A 22372-nucleotide genomic window follows, 5' to 3' on the forward strand; every position below is an offset into this window, starting at 1 on the left:
TTTGTTAATCCCCGGACTCTAAATTCCTGGAGTTTGCTGTCATGGAGCCAAACCACCACTAAATTCCTGTTCTCACACGATCCTGCTGACTAGGGGCCCCACTTCTAAAGTGAAAAACAAGTGGGCGGTGCACCGTGGCGCGCTAACCCTCAAGGCCAATCAGTCCTTGGGCTGTTTACCCAGGCGGTCTTGGAGCCCAGGGACAGGTCACCAGACTGCAGCAACTACAAAGCCCGGCCGCCAAACCCCGCCCAGCTCAGAAGACAACTTTGCGGCCTCCAGGTCTCTCCCTCGCTCGGTGCGGACCCGCCGCGCCGCGCGCCACGTGAGGCGGAGCCTGCCCTCGCAGCGGCGCGCGCACCCCACGGCCTCGCGTCGCGTGACTCGGCCCCGGCGCGCTGGGTCAGCGTCCGTACGCGCCACTTCCGACTCAGGCCTCGGTTCGGGTTCCGGGGCGCCGCGGAGCTCCCGGCCCGTGCACCGCGCGCGGCCCTCTGGGCAATCCGGCGCTAGGCGCCGTGCGGCCTCCGGGATGGAGGAGGCCGTAGCGTCGGTGGCCACGGCCGGGGAGGCCGAACTGAACTGGTCCCGCCTCAGCTTGTCCCCTGAGACGCTGGAGTCTGAGCTGGAGGCGCGAGGCGAGGAGCGGCGCGGCTCGCGGGAGGCGCTGCTGCGTCTGCTGCTGCCTCACAACCGTCTGGTGTCACTGCCACGGGCGCTAGGCAGTGGCTTCCAGCACCTCCAGCTGCTGGACGTGAGCGGCAACGCGTTGACCACGCTCGGGCCAGAGCTGCTCGCGCTGCACGGCCTGCGCACGCTGCTAGCCAAGAACAACCGGCTCGGCGGGCCCAGCGCGCTGCCCAAGGGCCTGGCCCAGTCGCCGCTCTGCCGCAGCCTCCAGGTGCTCAACCTCAGCGGCAACTGTTTCCAGGAAATGCCCGCCTCGCTGCTGGAGCTGCGCGCCCTGCAGACCCTGAGCATGGGCGGCAACCAGCTGCAGAGCATCCCCGCTGAGATCGAGAACTTACGGAGGTGAGTGGGTCCCTGCCGTAGGGTGGGAAGTCCTTTGGCGCCCGGCCTGGGCACGGTGCATTTGTCACGCAACTGTTTTCCTCCAGGCTGTGTGTTGAACTGTTTGGTAGTGAGTACTGCCCGTCACCCTCACAGAGCTGTAGTAAAGATCTAGTAAGATTGCGTATGTGACATCGTTTGGTATGTTGTGTTTGGGTTTTGGAGATTTTCTAGCCAGTTTTTCTTCTTCCTTGGATCTGGGGCATGATTCGAACTGAGTGGGTACTCAAACAGATGTAAATCTGAGGTTCTTACTTCGTTGCTCCCAAAGTCCGGATCAAGGTATTTTACATGCCTTTTTGCATGGCATGCAAGGGCCTCTGGTTTGACCCTTCCTTTCCAGTACATTCTTATCTCCCTTTTCTCTGTAGCAATACCAGTAGTACCGTTCGTGGAGTTTAGTGAACCATGCACTTTCCCATGTAGCAAAAGCAAGTTATAGGTGCTGGTACTGGTCTGCAATCACTGAATGTGTGTTGAGTGGATGCATTGCCTCTGTACATGTGTTGTTCCTTTTGCCTGGAATGTTTTCTTCACCTGGCAAACTCGTAGTCATTCTTCAAAACCTATGTCAAGGCCGGGCGCAGTGGCTCGTGCCTGTAATCGTAGCACTCTGGGAGGCTGAGGCGGGAGGATTGCTCGAGCTCAGGAGTTCGAGACCAGCCTGAGCAAGAGCGAGACTCCGTCTCTACTAAAAATAGAAAGAAATTAGCTGGACAACTAAAAATATATAGAAAAAATTAGCCGGGCATGGCGGCACATGCCTGTAGTCCCAGCTACTCGGGAGGCTGAGGCAGAAGGATTGCTTTAAGCCCAGGAGTTTGAGGTTGCCGTGAGCTAGGCTGACACCATGGCACTCTAGCTTGGGCAACAGAGTGAGACCTATCTCAAGGGTCACCTCTGTGATTCCTTACTGCTCCCTGCAGAATTAATTATTGCCTAAACTGTAGTTTGTCGGTAACTCATATATCCTGCCATTGCATTTACCTTACTGAATATAATTCCTTGTTTACAGGAATTACCTGCCTCACCTACTAGATTATTTAGTAAATGTATGTTAAATTTAATGTTAGGAAGAAGCAGAGAAAGGAGGATAATAAAATTCCCCTATAGGTGCCCTGTGGGAGAGTGGGAAATAGAGCAAGAACAAGTATATTGTCCAAAATTGCATTTTCAGAGATAGCAGAATGTTAGAGGGGGAAGGACCTCAGAATTAAGTGTAGTGAAAGTGACATTGGCCGGGGAACAAGAACTCCTGGTGTCCCATCCTTAGGCAAGTCACTTAACATATCCTAACCATAGCTTCCTAATCTGCAAAATGAAGCAAGACGTCCTTAACAGATATTTATTGAGTACCTGCCATGTGTCAGGCACTGTCCTAGGTGCTGGGGATACAATGGTGAACATGATCCTGCCCTCATGGAGCTGATATACTAGCAGAGGAGACAGATGTTAAACAAACTAACTGGAAACCTCATTATTTAATTACTATGGTTATAAGTTCTATGAAGATGTGTAGAGTGCTTTGAGACAAAATAACAGTGACCTAACTTATTTTGGTCCTTGAGCAAGTAACATTTGAATTGAGCTTTTGGAGGAAGAGTAGAATTAACAGCCGTAGAGGCAGTGGGATCAGTCTAGGTACAGGGAACAGTGCTTGTGAAAGCCCAGACATAAGAAGGAAAGTACTTAAATTCTGAAAGAAGGACACTGTACTATGAATTGAGCAAGAGGGAAAGTGGCAAATGCAAATTTAGGCCAATCAGGCCATGTTAGGTCTTGAAGGCTGTGGTAAAGTTTGGATTTTATTCTAAGTGTGCATGGAAAAGTTTTAAGCACGTGTCTTGCTGCTGCGTTGTGGGAATGGAGTGGGGAGAGGGTAGAGAGATGAGAGGAAATTTGAGAGCTGGTTAGAAGGAGGGCATTGTATTAGGATGAGAGATGATAGTAGTTTATGCCAGGGTGATACTAGAAGGGATGATAAAAAATAGAAGAGTTGGAGAGAGATTTAGAAGTAAAATCAACAGGCCTTGGTTCCTTCTAATTTTCATGTTATATAATTACAACCTTGGACTTTTCTTAGTACACTAAGAGGAACCCAGGGAAAGTGTTTCCAACACATGGGGAAAAAGGTAGGCGGAAATCCCATTTACTGAATACTTACAATGTGGTAGGTCCTGTCATAGGTACTCTAAATATGCTTTTTAATTATCACAGTGATTCTATGAGATGATGTACTCTCTTTTTTTCCCCAGAGGAAAATGAGGCTCAGAGAAATTAAGTCATAAGATTATAGAGCCAGTAAGTGGTGGAACTGGATTTGACTTTTACAGTCTTTGACCCCAAACCCATGAGTTTTCCATAGTGGCAGAGTAGAACTAGAACATGAATCTTTGGACTTTTGTTCTGTTGTATATGTGATCAGGAGGATTTGTCAAAGTCATCCTCCTGGTTGACCTGATTTTTCTGGACTAACAACTGTGCCATATATGTTTATTGGTCATTGTGTCTTTGACTCCAGTAATATCTTTAATGTCAGTGTTTTCATTTTTCAGTTATATTCACTATTTACTGATAAGAATTAGTAAAGGTTTAGGCCATGCTCCAAATATAAACTCTGATTGAGTGTAGGCTAAAAGGATTGTATAGAAATACACTCTTAGAGGAAGAAACATCCTTGGCAATGACCTGATTCACCATCTTTTTTGCAGATGAGGAAACTGAAATTTATTATCAGTGACTTGCTTGAGGCCAAATAGGGACAATGAGAATTATGTGATTCAAACCTCAAAAACTGCTAACTATTCACTACTAATATAATAATACATTGAAGCTTCAAGAATATAGAGGTAGAGGTTCAGTCGTTTAAATCTTAAGGTACCTGTCCACGAACACCGTCTTCTCTTAGAATATACATGGATTCTGTAGGCCTCATTGGTAACCCTAATGTATGTATACTATGCCATGTTGCTTTTTAAACCAGGTCTAGCATATTGGCACATTAAAAAGATATCTGATCTCTTTAAGAGCAATTTTTTAAAAATGCAGAATATAATCAATTAAAACTTCCCCTTTCCTCTACCCTTCATTATTCCAGTAAGGAATAACAAGTAAATATTCTTGGCTTAATTGGTGTCATTGACATCTCCAGATTTAGTAGGATGTCTTCAGGTATGTTTTCTGTACCCTACTGATGGTTTCCCTGAGTGGTAAAATCTTTTTTTTTTTTTTAAAGGGATTCTGACAGATTACTTTCAAAGTATAACAAATAAGTAGGTACTGAAAATCTTACTTATGATTAACTTCATTCCCCTGGAGTAAATTAAACTATGAGTGTGAGCCATAAGGTTGTGGATGTAGATTCTTTCCATCAAAATGTGAAGTTATTTTTCCATAAATCAATATAACTGTTTGGCTATAGTATATGAGCAAACTTGTTTTTGTTTCATAATGCTGAAAAAGTAGCTATGATTCATGTTTTGACCTATTCTTCTGAATCTTACTATATTTCTCTCAGTTAGCTTAGACATTAATTGAGGAAGAGCTTAATAATTTATCACCCAGTGAGTAATAGGCTTTAAGTAAACAAAAGCTTCGGGGTTTGTTTGGTGTCCAGGATATTAGATATTTGGAGAGGTTTGGCACAAGTGAATTTCATTGGTACTCTTTCCTACAATCTTTTCTTCTTAAGTAATGCCTTCATTTTTCTGTTCATCACCCTTCTCTGTTTGATGTGGTTTTAGAAGATTAAAATATGAAAATTGTGACAAAACAAAAGGTAAAAATTAATGCCCTGGAATGTTTTGAAGCTAGGGTACAACAGGTTGATATCTTAAGAAAGAGGTGATATGATCAGATGGTAAATAGAATGTGGTAAAGTTTAAATAAAACCCCCATTTAGACTTTTCCATATTTAGACTCACATACTGAGTTTGTCTCTGGCTCTCAACTTCTTTCCTCTGACTTCTTTCTTTTATTCCCTAAGTTTGGGGCAAGTATCAAGAGAAGATGCCTCTATTCATGTGTCTACTTTTCAACATGTATGTAGTTTAAAATCCTACAGTGGATGATAGCATTTGAAAGTGATTTAAGGAGGATGCTACTTAAAGCTACTTCAAGAAAACCACTTTCAGGCCGGGCATGGTGGCTCACGCCTGTAATCCTAGCACTCTGGGAGGCCGAGGCGGGTGGATCGTTTGAGCTCAGGAGTTCGAGACCAGCCTGAGCAAGAGCGAGACCCCCGTCTCTACTAAAAAAATAGAAAGCAATTAGCTGGACAACTAAAAATATATAGAAAAAATTAGCCGGGCATGGTGGCACATGCCTGTAGTCCCAGCTACTTGGAAGACTGAGGCAGGAGGATCACTTGAGCCCAGGAGTTTGAGGTTGCTGTGAGCTAGGCTGATGCCACGGCACTCTAGCCCAGGCAACAGAGTGAGACTCTGTCTCAAAAAAAAAAAAAAGAATACTTTCTCTTTCCTTCCTTCCTTTTTTTTTTTTTTTTTTTGTTGAGACAGAGTCTTGCTCTGTTCCCTGGGCTAGAGTGCCATGGCATCAGCTAGCTCACAGCAACTTCAAACTCCTGAGCTCAAGCGATCCTCCTGCCTCAGCCTCCCAGAGTGCTGGGATGAGAGGTGTGAGCCACCACGCCCAGCCAGAAAACTACTTTCTTTATCCACACATGTTCATTTCTTCTGTGTTTCTCTTCCTTTCTGTTTTCTCCCTCTTTGTATATCCCTCTCACTTTAACACATTGACTGCCACACTAGAAAAAAAATTTTTCCCCCTGGGGCCAGGGTTTTATTAGAACAAAATGATCCTGTTTAATTTGTTTATTGTTTTCTGTCTGTGAGTTATATGCAACGGAATCCACGGTTTTAGAATTAAATTGTCAATATTAATTGTAACAATAAGAACATCAACAAGTAAGATTTTCATGAACAAAGTGCAAGGTTGTGCTTCACAAGGCCCCAGGCTCAAAACTAGGATGAGTTAAATACAACTCATGTGGCAGTTAATGTGTTAATTTCACCTCCCTTTAATCAACCATATAAGACAGGACTAATGTATATTTTTATTATATTTAATGTCTTTTTACTTGAGTGGAGAAGCAAAACGCATTTTCTGCTTATACCTGGGTTAAAGTTGATTGGCACTAAGGGGGCCTAGCATATTTTTTCAGTAGGTCATCGTCCCTTGATAGAGAAAAAGCACCCACTTCATTATCCCTAAGGATTGGAAAGGTGATATACACTTTTCAAGAAACAACTTTAAGGCTGGTCTGTTAATGCTAAACAGAAAGGAAAGGAAGAATTTGTTCCATAAATTTATTGATGTTTTACTGTTTTCTATATTTATCAAGCACTGAAATAATAGAATTGTTACAACTGACTAGCAGTGCAATGCTGACAAAATACAAGAACTTACACTCTACAGTTTTGCCTCAAATTCAACAAGTTTCCATTCTCCTTACAGAAAAGCATCTTTAGAAACTGTGTGTTTTAGACATTTAAGTCCCATAAATCACTGAAAGGTGTCAAGTCCCTAGAACTTTGGAAATTATGAGTTTGAAAGTAAGAAATACTCCTGAAAGTATAAATTTAATATGATGATTATGTAATCTGATTAGTGATGATCATCAATTGCAAAAGAGAATTTACATAATTGCAAAATCATGGCCTTAGTTATATTTAGAACTTTACCAAATCCTTTTCTGCCAAAGTCACAGTAACTACAAATGTTTGACATTCTTTCTGTGTGCCTCCCCTTCCAAAGCATTGAGAGAGGATGATGTTGAGTAGTAACTGATCACCAGAGACTAGTTTCTCTTGGTTCCTGACTATCTAGTAAATTCAGGCTACTGTAACAAAATACCATAAACTAGGTGACTTATAAACAACAGAAATTTATTTCTCACAGTTCTGAAGGCTGGGAATTCCAGGATTGACCAGCAGATTCGATGTCTGGTGAGGACTTGCTTCCTGGTTAATAGACTGCCGTTTTCTCGCTGTGTCCTCACGTGATAGAGAGGTGAAGCAAGCTCTTCTAGGATTGTTTTTTGTATTTTTTTTTTTTGAGACAGAGTCTCACTCTTGCCCAGGGCTAGAGTGCCGTGGCGTCAGCCTAGCTCACAGCAACCTCAAACTCTTGGGCTCAAGTGATCCTCCTGCCTCAGCCTCCTGAGTAGCTGGGACTACAAGCATGAGCCACCATGCCCGGCTAATTTTTTCTATATATTTTTAGTTGTCTGGTTAATTTCTTTCTACTTTTTAGTAGAGATGGGGTCTCGCTTTTGCTCAGACTTGTCTCGAACTCCTGACCTCAAGCGATCCTCCAGCCTCGGCCTCCCAGAGTGCTAGGATTACAGGCATGAGCCACCACACAAGGCCTCCTAGGAGTGTTTTGAGGACACTAATCCTATTCATGAGGGCTCTACTTTCCTGACCTTATCTAATCCTGATTACCACTCAGAGACCCTCACCTCCTAATATACCGTAACACTTGGAATAGAGTTTCAATATGAATTTTGAGGAGGACACAAGCATTTGGTCCGTTACACTGACCTAAGCAAGTAGAAAGGGCAGTATTTATACTTGCCCTCAGAGTTACTGTTCCCTTTCTTCACTTTATTTTCTTTTTTCTCTCAGTAGACTATATTGCAAATTGTTATTTAACTATTAAATCGTTTATTAAAAGGACTTCCAAGTTTGTTCAACTTTTCCCTTATAGTCTTCTCATTAAAGTAGTTCCTTTTCCCCAGGTAGTTTCTGTTATTTGGACTCAATATTTTATTCTATTCAAGTAGTTCTCATCATTTCTGAATAAGTGAGGATTGACTTATGCATGCTATGTAGGATGAAAAAAACCCTGCCTAGGAACCTTTTCTCACCAATGCTCAAGCACTTATGTGTGGAAGAATTCAATCTTATAATCAGACAGTTGATTTTTGCTACAAGGTAATCTTTGAGAGAAAAAAAGATAACATAAAATTAAAATTGTCTGCATTCTTTTTCTAAGCATTATAAGTCTAAAGAGAGAAGTGCAACCTTGAAAAGCTTTATAGAATCAGAAATAGAAAAAAAAAATCCTTAATGTATTTTTTTTAAAAAAAGACAAAACTTCAGATTCAAGTTGACTTTTTGAATCACCACACATTAAGGAAGGCTGAGATTATGAAAGACAGAGAAGAAATTCAGCAAATGGAATTATACCTGTAAAAATATCTATAATAAGGCAATCTGTAAAGGACTTTAAGTATATTTCCTAACTTCAGAGAGATAAAGGAAGGAACTTCAATAAAACAAGAATAGGGAGTTTTAAAACTGACAATTATGGAAACCCCAATTAGAATCCCTAGAAATGAAAAAATATAATTATGAACTCATTAAATGGGCTAAATGGTAGACAGAAGTCAGCTGAAGAGTGAATCCATAAGCTGAAAGACCTTACTGAGGCATTTTGGAATGCAGCACAAGAGCTAAAGAAATGAAAAGTATGAAAGAAATGTTAAGACAGGGATCCTGCAGTTCAAACTGCTGAGAGCAATTGTAGAAAGAGAATAGAGGCCAGGCCCAATGGCTCACACCTGTAATCCTAGCATTTTGGGAGGCCAGTGTGGGAAGATTGCTTGAGGCCAGGAGTTTGAGACCAGCCTGAACAAGAGCGAGACCTCATCTCTACAAAACAGAAAAATTAGCCCGGTGTGGTGGCTTGCGCCTGTAGTACAGCTACCTGGGAGGGTGAGGCAGGAGAATTGCTTGAGCCCAGGAGTTTGAGTTTGCAGTAAGCTATGTTGATGCCACTGTACTCTAGCCCAGGCTACAGAGCAAGACCCTAGGGGAAAAAAAAAGAGTAGAGAGAATGAAAGAAAGACAACATATGAAGTATTAGTGGATGAAATTTCCCGCAATTAAAGAAAGAGCTCTCTAGACTGATACCATGAAATGTCATAGTAAAACTTCAGAATAATAAAGATGAATAGAGAAAAAAATGTTTAAAGTGCCTCACGAGAAAAAAAAACAGATTACCTGCAAAGGAATAATAGTAATATTGGTTGTAATAAGATAGGAGCAGCATCTTCCTAGTGCTAATGAAAAGTAACTGCCAACCTAGAATTTTATGCTCAGCTAAACTGTTACTCAAGGGGGGGGGGGATTAAAAACATCAGAGACAAAGGACTCCAAGAAAAATGACCCTTACAAGAAATAACAAGCCTCCAAAAACAATGGCGAACAAAGAAAATTGGCAAAATGTCTTGATAAATCTGAATAATTATTGATTGGAAATAAAATAAATTTATTTAGAAAATCAAGGTAGAACTAATTCTAGAAGATGATATGAAGAGGACAGAGAAGGGAGCATGGGTGTGTGTTTTGAGAGAGAACGTTCACAAAGGAAATTGAAGGGGGTACCTACTAGCAAAATAGAAAGAAACAGGATATACAGTTCAAAACAATAGAGGGGGAATGGAACAAAAGGAAACTTGATAAGCACAACAAAAAGCAGAACTGAAGGAAAAAGATACTGAGATATACCATGGTAATAGAAGACACAAGTCCAGACATATAACTATCAAAGTGTACTGTTTATGAGTTACACTTAAAATAAAGCTATACCAATAAGTTAAAAGTAAAGGGATAGAAAAGGATTTACCACGCAAATTATCATTTTTCATCTAAGCTACTGCATTAGGCTGCAGTCTGCTCTTCCTGCTTCCACTCCTGCCCAAGGTGCTCCCCCACCATTTCTCCAGTTATTTGCCCCAGAGTAGCCAGAGTGATCCTTCTAAAGAGCAAGTCAAAGGAAATGACTAGCCTTTGTTCAAAACTCTCCTCACAAAGGCCAGAAGGGCCTTCTGTGATCTGGCTTCCCAGGCTACTTCTTAGACCTCTTTGATCACTGTGGTCCCCCAGTCACTCTGATCCACCCACGCTGGCTGTGCTGCTGTTTCACAACACACCAGTCACTTTTCCAGTGCAGGGGTTTGTACACACTCAGTCATCTCATTTAGATCTCTGTTCAGTGTCATCTCCTAAGAGAAACCTTTCCTGACCACTCTATCTAGAGTATCACCTCTATCACTATCTGATTGCCTCCCTTTTTCTTTATGGCACTTAAACTATCTGGCATAATAGACATGCTCTTGTCCATTTATTGTCTGTTTCTCTTACTAGAATGTAAGCTTCTTCAGGTCAAGAACTTGAACTTATTTATTTACACTGTTTCCCTAGAATGGGAATATTTGTTAACTAGGTATTTTTTATGATATATGATATTATTCCATTTTAAAGAAGAGGAAACTGGGGCACAGCAAGTTTAAGTAACTGGTCCAAGGTTTTATACTGGTAAGTGGTGGAACTGGGATTGAATGAAATAAATATTAGTACTAACAAAAATAAAAACTGGTAAGTAGTATTGGTAATCAGAGGAAATAGATTTCAAGACAAAATGTATTTAAAGGAACAAAGAGAAATGCTTCATATAATTGAGAAGTTTTAGCAGTCATGAACTTGAAGGTATCGCTATATAGCCTCTATACACTTAGGGGAAAGAGAGCAAAAACTGACAGAACTCTGCAGGGAAGAAGGAAACTCATGGTTATGGTAGGAGCCTAACCACCAAACCAAGAAGGTGAAATAATAAGAGAAACTATAAAACATGTGTTCAATTAACAAGCTTAATCCTAATAGCTGGCAAATTATTTTTATACATATGTAACACATGAATAAAAATATACCATCCTCTAGGCCACAAAGGAACAAAGTTATGCAGAACATATATTTAACAGCAACAAAGCTCCCAACAAATTAATGAGAGAAAGCCATATAACCCATGAGAAAAATGGGTAAATGATATGAACAGGTGATTCTCTAAAGATACACAAATAACTAGAAACATACGAAAAGATGCTAAACTTCACTAATAATTAGGGAATTGCAGATCTGCAGATTTAAAAAAAACCCGAATGGCACTGTTTTTTACACCATCAAATATTAATAGTTCAAAAATTAAACCTGTTTTTATTTAAAACATTTAATAAAATGTTAACTTGTTGGAAAACAGGATAATTAACTGTAACTTTAATTTCATGATAGTGGTCAATTTAGACACCTCTAAAGAATGTATTTGCTAAAATAAGAGCAAAGGAGAAATGTAGAGACTTATGGTTTTCTACTCTTTTCAGAAAAAGGCTAGTGGTTTTCCAATTGCCTGTTAGTGCATCAAATCCAAGCATACCAGCATGGAAATCAGAGTTGCTATAGTCTGGCCTCTCTGCAGCCTTATCTCTGGATTCCTCAAGATGTTTTGTCGTCTTCTGTTATTAAAAAGACATACTCATTGTGTCTAAAAAGACCTCTCCCCCAACCTGATGTCCTCTTTCTTCACATCTAAATGGGCTAAGTTCATAGTCCAGCTGAATTCATAATACTTTTGGGAAGGCTTTTCCAGTTAGAACTCCTGTGGCTTTTTTTTATTTCTCTTCCTTTTCATTCAACTCCTATACCATTTATGAATTGTCCTTATTTTGGTATTTTAATCATGTGTAATGCTTATTTGGGGGCTTGCTTGTGTTTAATTATAATAATGTCTAATGTTGGTATGTCTTGTCTACTTAGGTATAGTAAAAGCCCCCTGAAGATTGCACTAGTTCTCTAGAGATTGGATGGCACATAACAAATCCTAAGTGAAACATTTGCCGAATGAATAGATGAAATGTGTTCATTGTAGTAGAAACAATGGAGTATCTTGTCCAAATTGTACTTATTTACTTTTTTTGTTTTTGTTCATTTATTTTTGCAGTTTAGAATGTTTATATCTTGGGGGAAACTTCATCAAAGAAATCCCACCAGAATTAGCAAATCTGCCTTCTCTGACTTACTTGGTATTATGTGACAACAAAATCCAAAGTGTGCCTCCTCAGCTTTCACAGTAAGTAGTTTCAGACATTTATATATACACAGATATCCATACCTAGTAATTATTATTTTGCATTCACTCACATGTTTTATGTGTAGAAAAGAATTAGGTATTCTCAAAGTGAATGATACAGTATCATTTACAGTAAATGATAAATATAGTTCTGAGTTTATCTTTAATTTTACTTTCAAATGCTCTGGTTTATTCCTCAAAATATTTGTTCAGCCTATTTTCTATAATCAAAGAATAAAATATTAATTTAGCATAGATTTCCCTGGGTTTTATGGGATTTTTAGTGATTTTATATTTGATATGAAGCATTCGTATCTTAATGAGGCTTTCTAATGTGAAGGATCTTCATTCCTGGTGCATCTGAAATCTTTCCTTTTTTAGGTATCTGAATGATAGAGCATTCCCCCTTGCCCTCCCCCTTAAATATCTTTAACTCTAGTATTTTATATCAGCTAGCACATCAGAATACTCTGTAACTATTCTAAGCTTGCTGAGGTTTCAGGGGCAAAAGTCCTTTATGACATTTATAAATTTGCACTGTGATCCAGTTTCAGGATCTTTTTGTTTTACTTCAGTTGACCTTAATCTTAATTGCTCATTCTTAAGGGGAAATGAAGCTCTATACAGTACACACACACACACACACACACACACACACACACAAACACAAACTTAATTTTCTTGGTAGTTGCTTAGTGAGATTGATTTTTATACTGCATTTATTCTAGGTTGCATTCACTTCGTTCCCTCAGTCTTCACAATAACTTGCTGACATATCTTCCTCGAGAGATCCTCAATCTTATTCATCTGGAAGAATTGAGTTTACGAGGAAATCCATTGGTTGTTCGTTTTGTTAGAGATTTAACCTATGACCCTCCAACTCTCTTGGAATTAGCTGCACGGACCATTAAGATACGAAATATCTCCTACACCCCCTATGATCTTCCTGGGAATCTTCTTAGATACTTGGGTTTAGCCAGCAATTGCCCAAACCCAAAATGTGGAGGTAAGTTAATTCATTGTTCATGTTTTCTACTCATTTAGCTATGTTTTTAAATTTGAAGATCTAAGTATTGTTTTATTAATAATTAGCTAAGTCTTCTTTCACAGATAGTTTCTGTTTATGTTCCCCTCATCCTTTCACCCTTTTACCAGAAAGTAAGATGTTTTACCCTCTAGATTTCTTTCTGTTTTTTTCTTTTTTAAATTCTTACCATAATATTTTAGGATTCATACACAAGGAAAATACCCAGGAAGTCTCATCCTGTCTTGGATCTGTTATAAGATAATAAATCAAGATGGTAAAATGAGAGAAAACACAAAAGGGAGCATAAACAGTTCTAATTGTTTAAAAAGAGTTTCTAAAGTGTTAAGACACCTTTCATATTTATTCGAAGGACATTTTCTTACACTCACCATTCTGTGTATCATATACCTTTATGGGATATGATTCATAATGAATGAGAATGGGCTAAATGCATGCTGATTTCAGATGTACCCTAGAACTTTAACTTCTTTTAAATCCATGGTTCAAAATTTCTTAAGTTTGGTATTTAGAGAGAATTAAGCAAATGATACAAGGCACAGTAAGGTAAATATCCCAGGGAATTCAAACTGCTATTGGAAATCAAAGGAGGGAAAGAGTACATTGAGTTAAATCTAGAAAAGATGAAATGATTCTTGAGGTATGAATTAGATTTTGATAGGGTAAGATTGAGAATAGGAAACTTTTCAGACAGAGAGTACAAAGTGGAGACAGAACAGTATGAGACGGAATGTTGGATAAGTAATAATTTGGCTCAGATGTACAGTGAGGGGAGTAATGAGAGAGAAGAGTGACAAGATGCATTGAGGCCAGGTTGTGAAGGGCCTGAAGTGCCGGGGTGTGTGGGTGGGAATTGGGGACCGATAGCAGGTTTGGACTCCCTCGTAAAAGACTACTTAAAAAAAAGTCCAGTAGGTATGGAGGAAATGCTGCATAAAGAAGACCAAAACCAAGTGAGATTTTCCTTGGAAGTCCCATCTTGTCTTGAAACTGTTATAAGGTTAAAAGGGAGAAAATGATTAAATTCCTCAAAGAATGTTAAAAGATAAAAAAGACACTTTGGCCAGCCTGAGCAAGAGTGAGACCCCGTCTCTACTAAAAATAAAAAGAAATTATTTGTACAGCTAAAAACATATATAGAAAAAAAAAAATTAGCTGGGCATGGTGGCGCATGCCTATAGTCCAGCTACTCGGGAGGCTGAGGCAGAAGATTACTTAAGCCCAGGAGTTTGAGGTTGCTGTGAGCTAGGCTGACGCCACGGCACTCTAGCCCGGGCAACAGAGTGAGACTCTGTCTCAAAAAAAAAAAAAAAAAGACACTTTGGGTTTAAAAAGAAAATACCTGGGCCATTTCTAATCACTCAGAAGGTAGAGGTTACAGTGCTGTGCTAAGTTAGAAGTGCTTTAGCTTTTCTCTGTGGTTCTCCTTTGCTGAATTGGCTATCACTGTGACAGAGGAAAACACAGAGGACAGGCATTCATACCAGGCCCTTAGGCCTAATAATCTAAATCTAGTCTCTTCTTTGAATTCATCCTTTTCTAGAAATGAACCTCTGTTTTCTCTCTGAAATGGTTTCTTAATGACTTCTTTAGTATAGTGGTGTGCTGTTTATCTCAGGAACAAAAATGATTTAAAAATTATCATTTTAAAATTTGAGATAATATAAGATGAATCATTAGACATTTTTCTCTTCAGATTCATTATTGATCTGTAAGTTAAATAAAAGTACTTTTATATTTTGTGAGGTGTTTTCTTTTTATAGTCTGAGATCTTACAAATGATAAGATAGTATTGTACAATTTTAGCTCATAGTAACTCCATGATACTTTATTTTATTAGTTCCATCTATTTCCAGGAAGCTAACACATTTTGGGGAGATTTATTATCAATCTATTGATTAACCAATTTATTGACTGTATCTACTTTCCTAAATTGTTGAATGTAATGTACCACAAATTTCCCCTTTTAAACTATTAATTACAAGTTATATACTTACTACAAGATTAGAAAACTACAAAGGGGGGCAGTATCAGCAAAAATAACAGAAATCATTTTTTCTCCTTTGCTTGGACCACATCTTTTTATTTTGGCCCTTTACATGATAAATATGCAGTAGTTGGTGCCAGAGGAAACTTAGTAGAGTATAAAGGTTGAGATTCCCCTCCAGAGAGGCAATGAGACCCAGAGTTCTAAGTGTTCTGGTTATACTGCAGTCATTATGACAGTCTTTCTGTGTTAGAGAAGTGTAGTATCTTTTTAAGGATCAGCTAGAAACCAGAGGCATGGCAACCTCTGCTTTCCTCTCAGCTCTAGCTCTGTTTTTACTTAGCTGATGGGCCATAGTTTAGGAGCACTAACTCAGCAATCAAAAGAGTTGACTGCTACTTTCAGTCTACCTGACAATGTATAATGATGTGAGAATCAAGAGTGAGATCATCAGAGAAATAGCAGTAGCTTTGAGGCCTGTAGATTTAGAGCCTATTGGAAATATAAGATGGCATTTTGTTTCCTTCAATTTTGCCTTTTTTTGTAAGAACAGGGGTACCAGAAGCTATCTCCTTTGTGCAAATTTTGTGTGTAATAACTAATTCTTTAAGATCATTATTAAAGAAGTTTTTGTTTTATTTTAGTCTCCTGACTGTAAGGGTAGTACCAAAGGGGGTGGGTTGGGGAATAGAGGAAGGGCACTTTAGGTATCTTATAATCTCCCTTAGCCACTGTCCCCCAGGTCACCCAGAGAAAGGAAGCTAAGTACACGGTATCCTTAGTGTGCCTGCTCCCTTTAAGATAACTCTCCTTGCCTTCTCGTTGCAGCCAAATTGCCCTAAGATCTTCCAGTAGGTCCATACACACATATAGATGCAAGTACTATTTCTGCTTAACATTCACAAAAGAGAAGACTTTTGTGACACATTTCTCCAGAATGCTGGAGAAGGGTTGAAAAAGAAACTGTGGTTCCTTGCTTTGTAATGATTACTTTGTATTCCTTCTCTCTAGGAGTCTACTTTGACTGCTGTGTCAGACAAATTAAATTTGTAGACTTCTGTGGGAAGTATCGCCTCCCACTGATGCACTACTTGTGTTCTCCGGAATGCTCTTCCCCTTGCAGTTCTGCCTCTCACAGCTCCACATCCCAGAGCGAATCTGACTCAGAAGACGAGGCTAGTGTTGCCGCACACAGAATGCAGAAAGTTCTTCTTGGTTGAACAAGGGTGGTGCGAAATACTAAAAAACTGAGCAAAGGTGGTTAAAAAAGAAAATAGAGCTTGAAGTTTACTAGAAACCTTATCTTCATTCTGAATGTCTATGAAAGAGTCGAGGATGATGTAAAAGATTTTGTTTTATCTACCCATTCAGCAGGAATGAGTCCAGTTCCATGTTTGGATTCTTTGAATATAATTTACTCTGAATGGCAGTTCCATATTGGGCTGATAGTTTGCAATTTTCACTCTAGTTTTGCATGAATCACACAGTAGAATGGTACATTCTAAAGAGCAGTGCTATGAAAAGCCATGAGTATGAGTAGTGTAACTTGTAGCAGTTGAGATGAAGAATGCAGGACGTTATCAAAACTGTAGTTATTACCAGAGTTGTCCTGGGGTTTAGGTTGAACCATTATCAGAATTAGCCGTTCCTTCTTATATTGCCCATATGTTTAGATTACACAGCTATTAAGATAAGCTCACACATGGTTACATAGGACCTAAACTATTCTGACCAAATAACTGGTAAAGTAAGGGATATAACTTTTAAGTGGGATATTAAAACTCTTCAGTTCTTCTCCTTTGTTCTATATGATTGTTATTAACATGTAATCCCACAATGACTGTTCTAGTGCCTTAGTCCTAGCAAGGATATAGAAATTTATTCAAGAAATAATTCCAGAGCAACCTAAAACATGACATACTATACAGAACACTTTAAAATGTGCTTTAACAGAACTAGGTCAACAACTGTATATCCAATATCTGATCTCATAGCCATTTGACTTTCATTTTTTCGTTCAAATGTATAGTAATCCCTTCTAAGCACATCACTTTTACACTTAATGGAAGGCCACAATCTTAATCTTCTCATAAGACAGAATAATAGTTTTTGACAGAAAATTCTGAAAGAAATGTAAACTAGGAAAGCTGCTTTATATCTTGCATTAAATGAGTGGAGAAAAAAAGTGACTCCTTTGCCTATGTAATCTGCTGAACTGTAACTTTCTTTACATTTAAAAGAGAAACTATTGATGATACAACTGGAAAAGCATGACAAGAGGCTAAATAAAATTGGAGGAAGGAGTCATTGTGTTTATACACAATAGAATAGTTTCCAAAACTACTTTAGCCATGGGAATACTTTTTAAAAATAAAGTATTGATAAAGTAGAAAAAAAGTATTAACTATATTGTATCCATAAAATATAGCAGAAAAACAGTTTCACAAATTAATTCCCATTAGAAATTACCAAATTTTTATTAACTAGTTTAATATGCAATAAATATTGTATAATATAGCACAACTATAAGTTGATATTATAAAGTACACAAACATTTATAGTAATCATTAGATAACCAACCTGTAATAACATGATGTTTAGTTGGTAACTGCTAAATATACAATAGTATACAGATGAGACAAGTGTTAGAACATCAGATGATCTCTTTTTTGACTTCTGGCATTCATGACCGGGCAAATCATTTCTTTTTTTTTTTTTTAATCAAGATCATTAAGTATGGGCACATAATTTCTTAAAGGCAGAGTGTTGTATAATAATGATATATGTGTATTAGGATTTTTTCATATATATTTTTTACTGTAGAAGAAACTGTAGTATAGGATAATTCAGGGTTTATGTGTTTATTTGTATGTTAATTCATGAAACATGAGAGTTTCATGAACTGCAGTTGTGAAACGCTGCTATAGAGTGAATCCCTTCCCCTTTACCTTGTTATAATGTAGTAATTTTTCTTTTTGGTTCAGAAATTTTATACGTCTATAGAAGTAATCCAATGTTTCTACTGCCTAGCAAAGTGATACATGCGTGCTTATATCATAAAATAGAGGTAATAAAGTCTTTGCTGACTTTTCCGTGTGAGCCACAGCATGCTGCAAACTGCATAATTATGAAAGGTAAAGATGACTTAGGCTATGCCTAAGCGACAAACCTAAAATGTTTTGTAAGTGACTTAGTTAAGATACATAAAATATTTTCGTAGAAAATAATGTATTCATAGTAAAATACCTAAATTGATAGGACCAAATTTTTTTGCCTTAAATACCTGTGCTTAACAGCTTGAATAGTCTTCTAAGAGTTAATCTTTGTAAAATAAATTGGTAGGTATGTAAATGTAGTACTTAAACTTACATACCCTTTCCAGCTTCCTAGAAAGAAGGTATACTGTTTCATCTTTTACAGATATAAATAGGTCCAACCAGAAACAGTTTCTAGCCTTTGCTATGTATTGTAGATGTATACCACATCTTTCAACAAAATGTTCTTTCAACAAAATGTGGTTCTGTGTACTGTTGAAAAATCTATGACCAATGTACAACTATCTTTGGTAAACTTTTAATGAAACCTATATTTTAACTGTTAGTGTTATCTTTTTTAAAAATATTTGACCTAACCTTTTATAAGAGCTGCTAATAACTTCTAAGATTTTCCTGTTTTCTTTTTCCTACCTTCCCTTTTTGCATAAATGATGATTACAGAAATTAATCAGAAGGTGAGAGACAAGGGACTTGATAATCTAGAAACCATATAATCAGCTCTCAAGTCATATAGCTGACTATGTATTTAAAATGACAGTCTCTTTAGTTCCTAAGTCACGTGTTTGTATTTAATTACAGTTAAACTTTAATTGGGCTTTTAAAAAGACATTTACAGAATCAGCAAAGTCTGATTTTCATAATGAAATAACTTTTTGATCCCACTCTACTTAGATAATTTTAGTTGCCAAAACTGTGACTAAAACTACTTAAGCAAAACATTAATCTGTTTAGAATGGAATTCTTCACTGCTAATATTTGAAATTGGAATGAATACATTATACATTTCTTAGTAGTCTTTATTCCTAGAATCCATTTCTCTCAGCATCACCAAACTGAGTTGTGTGAGATAGTCCTAGGATTTTAGAAAATAGGAAGATTAGTTAATACAATATTTTGATTCCATGGTGCCAGGGATTGGCTGATGCAAGGACCAGCTGGTCAGGGTTCTCACTATTCCTGTATTTTGAATAGTGGAGGTAGATCCAAAGCTGACTGGTCATATTTTACATCTAAATGTGTGCTGAAGGGGTCTTGTTCCACAATTCTTGATATTTAGAACTTTTTTTTACCACATTCAAAAGTAAAGATTTGCATTGTAAACTGTACCTCAAATTTGAGAAATTTTTGTGTTGATATAAATAAAAGTAGAAGGCGGTCCACAAGAGTGCATTGTAATACTGCAGAACAGTTCTACCAATGTTATAAATATCAGGTTTAAACAAAAGAAGAGAAGGAAAAGGCTGATTGCTGGAGTGTTAAATGAAATCTTTGAAAGCAACAAAGGGCAAGGAAAGAAAAGTCACCGGACACCTACAGATAGTCCTGGGCCAAGAAAGCTTTTTAAAGTCATAGTGAATTGTTTTAAAATTAAGTTATTAAGTGGCCTACTGACTACCATTTGAAAGCCTTTATCACTAAATTTATTCAGCCTCCACTATTGGGAAATTAGCCACATTCCTCCATAATGAAGGGCCAGCAAATAATAGGATTTCCTTACAGCTAACCTTGTTCTTCCCAAAGGGAGAAAGTAATACCTCATTAACCTGGAATTTGTGGTACAACAGGTAGCCTAGGTTAATGTTTATTTTTTCACTATGTAAAAAAGTAAAAACACTAAGCAAATAGTGCAAATAAAGTTTGGTCTTTTAAAGCATTTTAGTAATAGCTATTTATATAAAAAGTGGTTATTTTTCCTAAATCTTCATAAGACCCTTTGTAGGTAAAACTTTTATCAAGTATAGCATGTGTATATAAGATTAGTTATGCTGCATTTAGTTAGAAGTACCTAATTTTTAGCTAAATGATCCCCTTCTCATCCAAAAGTAGAGATTTTAGGTCAGTATATATATTACTCCCCATTTAGCCTAAAATAATGAGCTTTTAAGTTATGCTTGGTGTTTAACAACAGTAAAGGCTATTATATAGGTTTTTAGGCACTGTGACCTGTAATATGTAGTTCTGATTCCCTCTGTATTGTAAAAAAAGTATTTGACCTTCACTGTTTCTATATTAAGCACTATACTCTATATAATATTAATGAATTTTATAGCATGCAATTTTATATTTTCATTGTAATCATGATCTTTTTAAAGGTTGCAGTGATTTCAGTTGTCAGAAAGTACGTGCCTTAAATCCTCCACTGTAGACCCAAAGTTTGGGAATGAGATCATTTAATAAGTTGTTTGTGACAGCCTCGTGACCTTTTGAATTTGACTTGAGTGAGAAAAACTGATGCTAAGAGATTCCTTCCCCTAAAATGGCCTAACGTGTATGAGTCTAGGGCTTCTAGGGAGGGAACCTCAATCATGCATACCGTCCCAGAAGGTGAATGCCATAAAGATCAGGGTCCCCCGAAATAAAGTCAGTGAAAAGGTATATTCTCTTATATGTTATTTTATTTAAAAAATTTAACTGGTGCCACCAAAGAATGATAACAGTTTCTAATCATCTTCATATTTATAGCATCATATGAAGATATTGTGAGGACTAGCATAGCTTGTAGTCTTGTAATATAGGTTCAAGAGGGGATATGTTTTAATATTTTTGTACGTAAATATCCCCATTCTTTGTTTATCTCTCCTTGGTCCGTATTTACTAAGAATTGTTGTAAAAAATAACAGTTTGCTAACATTACACATTGTTGAACACTCACAGGGTAATAGTGATTTGGGTGCTACTAGACTTTTAACTAGCATTGGTCAGTCTAAATAATTCTTGTAAGGGACAGTATTCAATCTAGTAAATATTAAAATCTATTAGTTTAATGAAGGTTATTTATAAACTGTTATATCAGAAAGCCATAGTAAAAAGACCGTCTGCATTCACAGAACTTAATTTGTTCCTTTGGCTGTGAATACATTGGGTAAGACTGTTTTTTTGTAAATTCCAGCTGGGGGAAGATACTGGGATAAGATTGACATTGCTATTGTTGGTATTGCAAAAACTTTATAAAATTGGTTAATTCTGTCTACAATTGATATTTAAGAGAATCCTTTCACTAACTTAAGTGATTCACATTGATGTGTTATTGAGAAAGAGTATTAACCTCAACAGTTACTTTATAACAATCATGTAAAAGACTTGTGTGCCAGCAGTTGAGGTTCATTGCATTTCTGAGACCACTTTGTATGAGAAACAAAAACATAGTGGGAGAAAAATTTAGAATAACCAGTATTTTAACTTTTCATAAAATTTGGGACCTCAAAGGATACTAAAAATATATTGACTTTTACTTTGATCAAATTTTTATGCTCTGATTTCTTAATTTTCTGTATTTGAAATCTTGTGAATTATGATCTACATCTATAGATACATAAATAATTATAACTTAATGGTAAAGATAAATGTAATTTGGCAACATCATTCAACAATTAAGTTTTATTTTTGAGATAAGATATTGTTTATTGTATCAAATTTGTATATTACCTTGTAATTCTAAGTGCTCTAAAAAGAATATTTAGGCTACTTCAACTCTAGTGCCTTCCCCCGTCCCAGACATACAAAAGAATGTGATCTTGTATTAACAAACCCTGTGTGTGAATTTTGCCTTATCAAACATTGTGCCTTATTTCATTAAAAGTGTTTTGTTGGAATCCAATTCTGTATTCTGGAAAAGTAACAGTATTTTAGTCTTGATTGATGAGCATTTACTTTTTTAAAGAATCTAAAAATCCTTATAATGTTGGTTATTTGTCTGATTACTTGTTATATAATTGAGTACATAATGAAGCATATATTAGCACTTACTCTTTGTGCTAGATGGAAGGGATAAAAGATGAATTAGACCTACTAGCATTCCTTCTGCCCCCACAGTGTCAACGGACTTAGGGATGCATGCTCTAATAAGAAATGGGTCAGATCATCTTGCTGACTAAGGTCAGTTACTTCTTGCATTTAGTCCAGAATCATACAATCTTAACCCAGAGTAATATAGTTCTAATGGATCACATTGATATTATAGCACTTCTTATTACTATTTTATAGTGCCATTATTTTGGTGACTTTAGAACACCTGACATTTTTCTAGATCCAGAAATGGAAGACTATTTTGGTTAGCTATAAGTT

At 37.5% G+C, this 22372-nt stretch overlaps 1 protein-coding gene across 1 annotated transcript; it reads left to right on the plus strand.

Moving 5' to 3' along the window:
• Positions 1-416: 416 nt before the first annotated feature.
• On the plus strand, positions 417-21984 carry LRRC58 (leucine rich repeat containing 58). Its single transcript, XM_045540186.1, has 4 exons — positions 417-1032; positions 11872-12000; positions 12729-13006; positions 16044-21984. Exons 1-4 carry the CDS (start codon positions 533-535, stop codon positions 16250-16252), a joined length of 1116 nt encoding a protein of 371 aa, XP_045396142.1. The 5' UTR covers positions 417-532; the 3' UTR covers positions 16253-21984.
• Positions 21985-22372: the final 388 nt, after the last annotated feature.

The sequence above is a fragment of the Lemur catta genome, chromosome 1 (assembly GCF_020740605.2).
Source record: "Lemur catta isolate mLemCat1 chromosome 1, mLemCat1.pri, whole genome shotgun sequence".
NCBI classification, from domain to species: Eukaryota; Metazoa; Chordata; class Mammalia; order Primates; family Lemuridae; genus Lemur; species Lemur catta.